We start from the raw sequence: 6,670 nt of genomic DNA, 5'->3' as shown, positions 1-6,670 counted from the left end.
CCCCCAGGTACCCCTGTTCCATACCCAGAAGATGTAAAAAAACCTCTAGGATCTCTGGCCAAAGTGGCCTGGAGAAAAAGTGCTTCCTGACCCCAAAGTGGCGACCGGCATTTCCCTGGGTGTGCAAGAAAGGGGCACGGGAACAAAGCCCTGAGGCAGCCCTCCCTCCCCTCCCTCTCGTGATCTGCCCAGGTTCACAGGCTCTCATGATCTGCCTTGCTCAGGTCTTGCAAATGGCAGGCCCTGCCTGGCTCCCTTGACCAAGAAGCGATTGGATTTACACCCCGCCCTTCACTACCCAGAAGAGTCTCAGAGCGGCTTACAAACTCCTTTCTCTTCCCCTCCCCACAACAGACACCCTGTGAGGCAGGTGGGGGCGGAGAGCTCTTGACAGAAACTGCTCTTTTTCAAGGACAGCTCTTATCAGAGCTAAGGCTTGCCCAAGGTCATCCAGCCAGGTGCAAGTGGAGGAGTGGGGAATCAAACCCGGTTCTCCCAGATTAGAGTCCGCGCACTTAACCACTACACTAAACTGGCTCTCAAGTCCATCCGTCTCCTCTTGGGTCTTTGCCTTTCCCGGCTGCCTTCCGCTTTTCCTCGCATTGCTGTCTTTTCCACAATGGTGTCTTCTCATCATGTGACCAAAATGCAACAGCCTCAGCTTAGTCATTTTAGTGTCTAGAGGAAAGTCCAGGCTTGATCGGACCTGAAACCCACTTATTATTTTGTCTTTTTGGCGGTCCACGGTAGCCATAAAAATTCTCCTCCAACACCGCATTTCAAATGGACCAGTTTCCTTTTTGCCAGCTCTCTGACCTTAGGCATGATTAGATGCGGAGGAAAGAAGCTGAAAGTTGCTAGCTTAGGGGGGGAACTCCCAGGAGGTGTATTTTTCTCTGTTGAGCCCAAAACGAGGACGGACGTAGGCAGTGTTCCCTCTAAGCTGAGTTAGCGTGAGCCAGCTCACAGTTTTGTAGCCTCCAGCTCAGACATTTTTGTCTTAGCTCAGGAAGGAGGGCTCCCGAGCAAACTGATTTATGTAGTAGCCAAACTGCTCACTCACAACTTTAATGCTAATAGCTCACAAAGTAGAATTTCTGCTCACAAGACTCCACAGCTTAGAGGGAACACTGGACATAGGGCAGGTTCTTTCTACCCTCTCACAGTGAGCTACCTTGAGAGTGGTTCGCTCTGCTGCCCAAGGACTTTTTACAGCACTGTAGTACCTTTCGGCGCATCGCAATGTGCCAGTCAGTCTCTCTTTCCTCTGGCTGTGGGGCATGTGGAAGACTTGACTGCACTAGTGCCACTGGGTGGCATCTGATAAGCGATACAATGGCGATTTAGAAAAAAACAAAACAGTATCTTGCCTTTAAATATGTTTGCCGTTTTCTGTGATGAGTTTCAAACCCTTGTGTCGTCATGATCTGGGCTGTGCCCCCAGAGGCCTACTAGGCCCAGGAAGCCTGGCTAGCAGTAGGTGGGACTGGGCTTACAGCTCCCAGAAGCCCCTGAGAGGTTTTGGAGCCAAAATTGACCAACAGGAAAAGAGGAGGGGGCTTGGAATAAAAGATCTGGAGCAGCAGGAAAAGCTGTTCTTTCTTCCCAGAGGGCAGAACCAGAAGGAAGGCTGCTGCAGGGAAGAAACCCTCATCCTGAGGGAAGAGTGAGTAGTCTAGTGTCACTTGGAATAGTGAGCTAGGGACAGTATATATTTAGACGCGTTAGAGCATTTGACTTTTCACCCACTTACTGTTATTATTCTGCACCTTGTTTGTTTGACCTCCTATAAAATAAAACCTTTCCCTTGTTTCACTCTGCCTGGTCCTCACGCCTGTTATTCGGCCAAAAGGGAGGCCTGAAGGTCTTGGGAGGGTGCTCTGGGCCTTCTCAGGGGAGCCTGGAACCAGAGTGGTGGCAGCCTCAGGTGACACCCCCACCTGAGCCGTGACACCTTGTCAAGGAGGTTCTGAATGAAGCATGAAGACAGCGACTGAGACACAGACAGCGGCGTTTAAAAGGGGGGGGAGGAACTCTTTTTTAATGGCAAAGGCTATAAAAACAACACAATTAAACAAAACACGGGAAGGACACCGGTTTTGGTCCTGTCCTGCAGCTTCAAACTGGTTCGGCCGTCCACGACGGGGGCACGAGGAGAAACCCAGCTGCAAGACAGAAGCAGACAGCCCTCAGACCCACTCCTCTGTTCCCCTGCCCCGTTCCCCGCGTCGCTGAACGAAGACTCTGTTTAAGGCTCTGTGAGCGGCACCGGCTCTCTGAGGCTGGGCGAGCCTGAATTGGGGGATTGGACCCCGGCCGTTTGTGAGTGGGCTGGGGAGGGATCCTTGGCTCTTGTCCCTGAGCTGGCAGTTCTGGGGGGGACAAAGATTAAGTTGGCCTGGAGGAATGGCGGACGACGACGGGGGACATGTCAGTGGGATGAGCAGGCCAGAAAGGACCAAGAGGTGTCTGCCTCGGGAGGGGGCGGGCGCTCCTTCGCTGGACGCTTTCAAGCGGAAGCTGGGCGGCCCTCTTCTGGGTATGTTGTAGGTATGTCGGGCTCTCTTCCGGCTGTGCTCCTGCAGAGTGCAGGTGGGTTTGACTAGATGACCTGCAAGGTCCCTTCCAACTCTTAACATTCTATGAGACATGCAAAGTGATGGGGACGAGCGCGGTATTACCGAAAGCCGGTGGGAAAAGAAAAGCCACAGCGGCAGAGAGGCCTCCCCACCTCTGAGATCACACACCTGGCAAGTCACTCCTGGGTCTCCATGCTCTCTTCTTCCGGCTCGGCAGCAGGCTCCTCTTGATTCTCCTCCTCCTCTTCCCCCTCCTTCTTCTCGGGTGGCTTCTCGTAGGCCTTCTCCGAGGGGGTCACGATCACCCCGTCCCAGGTGGACATCTCAGTGGCCAGGTCTGCAAAGCAAAACAAAGACTGCTCTACAAGAACCTTTGGGGGTGGGGGAGAAAGGGGGGGGCACAGGACACCCTGCTGCTGCTTCGGAACTCGTCTGCAGTCTGCATCGAGTCTGCAGAGAAGCACCGTTGGGTTGGAGCGTTTTTAGAAACCGTCGAGAGCGGAATAATCTTATTCATGGGTATTTGGGTAATGGGTACCCACAAAGCAGCTTACAAGCACCAACAGCACACTAAGAGCACCAGAAGAGCCCTGCTGGGTCAGACTAGTGTGGTCCATCTAGTCCCACATCCTGTCCCAAACAGTGGTCCAACCGGTTCCCCTGGAGGGCCAACAGCGGGGCACGGAGGCCGAGCCCTTCCCCTTGATGTTGCTTCCTGCCTCTGAATGTGGAGGGGCTCACCCTCAGCCACTGACAGACCTCTCCTCCGTGAATTTGGTCAAATCCCCTTTTAAAGCTGCCTACTTTTGGAGCTGTGGTGGCTCAAGTGGTTAAGACGCTGAACTGCAGGCTGTGGAAGGTCGGTAGTTCAGCAGTTCGAGACCCGAGTGTGCCGCATGGCGGAGTGAGCTCCCGTCTCTAGTTCCAGCTCCTGCCAACCTAGCAGTTCGAAAGCAAGAATTTGCAAGTAGATAAATAGGGACCACTTTGGTGGGAAGGTGACAGCGTTCCGTGCGCCTTGGTGTTGAGTCATGCCGGCCACATGACCACGGAAACGTCTTCGGACAGCGCTGGCTCTTCGGCTTTGAAATGGAGATGAGCACCGCAACCCTAGAGTCGGATTCGACTGGCTTTCGAGCAAGGGAACCTTTACCTTTACCTTACTTTTGGAACGAAGATTAAAACACACAACCAAAACCTGACCACCACTGTTAAGTCCAACAGACAGGAGGAAAAGGAAGATCACTGAATAAGCCTTCATGGCCCTAAATAACCCTTAAGTTTCCTCCTCCCCGGGGGGGGGGGGGGGTCTTCCCCACAAGTTCATTTTGAAAGGCCACATATACCCCAGAAGTCTTGGATACACTGGCAAGGTATCCAAAGGTGGGTCGGATTTTACGCACCAGCAAAGTGATGAGCTCTGCTTTGTCTGAGGGCTGGAGAGCCAAGGGACAGTCCATCTTGCTTCATACACAACACACACACACACACCCCTTAACTATAGAACAAAAAGTTTGTGTCCAGTGGCACCTTTAAGACCCAAATAAGTTTTATTCTGGACACAGCATGCATGCACACAAAAGCTGGTACCCAGAATCAAACCCTGACGGTCTTAAAAGGTGCCGCTGGACCCAAACTTTGTTCTGTTGCTTCAGACCAACCCACCGGAACCGACCCTTAACTATGTTTTCCCCACCTCCTGCTCACCTCACCTAGAAGTAAATGCGGACATTCAAGACAGGCCCGCCCCCCCACCAGCACTGCCAGGTTTCCCCCTCCCCCCCCCACTAATCCCCTAAGAGTTCCTACTCACAGCTGGCGTCTCCTTCCTGCCCGAGGATCTTCCTGTAGCCCCCGTGAGAGAGGATGCGGACCAGGGTTTGAGCTGTGTAGCACACCATGTCCTACAGGGGTTGCGGAGAGGGAGAAACGTGTAGGTCATCAGCATCAATTCCTCCTACACTTTTTTTTTGGGGGGGGGGGGCTTTTAAGGGCTTCTTGGATTGATGGCCGACATCATCCCCACCCAGTCACACGCTCTGCTTAGAAGCCAAGAGGCAAAGAGACACGCATTCGCCTCTCGTACAGTCTGTGGCACGCAGCGGTTACACCTGCTGCTTTTATAACGTGGACAGTATCACCATAAGGACATCAGAGACGCCAAGGCTGGATCAGGCCGATGGCCCCTCCGGTCCAACACTCAGTGTCACACGGTGGCAAAAAAATACCAGGTGCCATCAGGAGGTCCAGCAGCGGGGTCAGGACACTATAAGTCTTCCTATTCTTCCCCCCCCCCCACCTTTTTTTCCACCCCAAGCACCAAGAATACAGAGCATCACTTGCCCCAGAGCCCCCATCTATACCTTCGGGCTCATAGACACTGATGGGCCTCTGCTCCCTATAACATAAGAGAAGTCCATGTTGGATCAGGCCAAAGGCCCCTCCAGTCCAACACTCTGTCACACGGTGGCCAAAAATACCAGGTGCCATCAGGAGGTCCAGCAGCGGGGTCAGGACACTAGAAGTCCTCCCACTGTTGCCCCCCCCCCAAGCACCAAGAATACAGAGCATCACTTGCCCCAGAGTCCCTATCTATACCTTGTGGCTCATAGCCACTGATGGGCCTCTGCTCCATATAAGAACATAAGAGAAGCCCATGTTGGATCAGGCCAAAGGCCCCTCCAGTCCAACACTCTGTCACACGGTGGCCAAAAATACCAGGTGCCATCAGGAGGTCCAGCAGCGGGGTCAGGACACTAGAAGTCCTCCCACTGTTGCCCCCCCCCCAAGCACCAAGAATACAGAGCATCACTTGCCCCAGAGTCCCTATCTATACCTTGTGGCTCATAGCCACTGATGGGCCTCTGCTCCATATAAGAATATAAGAGAAGTTCATGTTGGATCAGGCCAAAGGCCCCTCCAGTCCAACACTCTGTCACCCGGTGGCCAAAAATACCAGGTGCCATCAGGAGGTCCACCAGTGGATCCAGGACACTAGAAGTCCTCCCATTCTTGCCCCCCCTCCAAGCACCAAGAAGACAGAGCATCCCTTGCCCCAGACTGAGCGTTCCTATCTATACCTTGTGGCTCATAGCCACTGATGGGCCTCTGCTCCAAATGTTTAAGCCATTTTTCCCTACCAAAGCAGGTAGGGAAAAGCTCTGCAGGCCCCAGATACACAGATCACCATTTATGGTCATATCTGAAGGTGCCTCTTGGCCATAAACAACACACACACACCCCCGCCCAAACAAGTCATGGCGACCCCACAGGGCTTGAAAGACAAGAGACCTTCAGAGGTGGTTTGCTACCGCTTGCCTCTGCACGGTGACCCTGGGCTTCCTCGGTGGCCCTCCCATCCCCGCTTAGCTTCCGAGATCTACCGAGACCGGGCTAGCCTGGGCTATCCAGGCCTGGGCATAGGGGCTAGAGCAGCGTTTTAAAATGCAAGACTCTAAACACGATCACAAGTCCTGCGACGAAGCCAGAGGCTTCTACGTACAATTATCAAGGCTCTTGCTCCGAAAGTAGTAATACTGGACATTTATGTAATTAAAGAGAGCCAGTCTGGTGTGGTGGTGAAGTGCGCTGACTCTAATCTGGGAGAACCGGGTTTGATTCCCCACTCCTCCACTTGCACCTGGCTGGATGACCTTGGGCAAGCCATTAGTTCTGTCAGGGCTGTCCTTGAAAAAGAGCAGTTTCTGTCAGAGCTCTCTCAGCCTCACCCACCTCACCGGGTGTCTGTTGTGGGGAGGGGAAGGGAAAGGAGTTTGTAAGCCGCTCTGAGACACCTTTGGGTAGTGAAGGGTAGGGATGTGCATTTCGGGATCCCGAACCGAAAAAAAAGCCGAAAATAACGTTTTTCGGCTTTTTTTGGCTTTTGCAATCCCGAAATGGCTTCCTATGCATTTTCCCGAATCCCGAAAAAAAATCCCGAAAAAATTCGGGTCCATTATAACCAATGGGGCCATTGAAGTCAATGGCAAAAAACCTCTTGAAACTTTGCGGGGGGCTGGGGGGGAGGGGGTAGAGCCTCCAAATTTGGACCGTGGCTGCTCAAGCCTCTCCCCGAAAGACCCCCAAAGTTT

The 6,670-nt window shown here is 53.2% G+C and overlaps 1 protein-coding gene across 2 annotated transcripts in view; it reads right to left on the bottom strand.

Moving 5' to 3' along the window:
• Positions 1 to 2,013: 2,013 nt before the first annotated feature.
• Positions 2,014 to 6,670, bottom strand: part of ILF2 (interleukin enhancer binding factor 2) — a 26,072-nt gene continuing 21,415 nt past the window's right edge. For both annotated transcript variants that reach the window (XM_015411744.1, XM_015411745.1), the window contains exons 13-15: positions 4,393 to 4,483; positions 2,748 to 2,916; positions 2,014 to 2,165 (exon numbers count right to left, since the gene is read on the bottom strand). In XM_015411744.1, the coding sequence (XP_015267230.1) occupies positions 2,756 to 2,916; positions 4,393 to 4,483 (252 nt within the window). In that variant the 3' untranslated portion in view covers positions 2,014 to 2,165; positions 2,748 to 2,755. The remainder of the gene's footprint in view (positions 2,166 to 2,747; positions 2,917 to 4,392; positions 4,484 to 6,670) is intronic.

This window comes from Gekko japonicus, unplaced genomic scaffold, assembly GCF_001447785.1.
Source record: "Gekko japonicus isolate JY-2015 unplaced genomic scaffold, Gekko_japonicus_V1.1 scaffold175, whole genome shotgun sequence".
Classification (NCBI taxonomy): domain Eukaryota; kingdom Metazoa; phylum Chordata; class Lepidosauria; order Squamata; family Gekkonidae; genus Gekko; species Gekko japonicus.
This window is presented reverse-complemented; position numbering and strand designations above follow the sequence as displayed.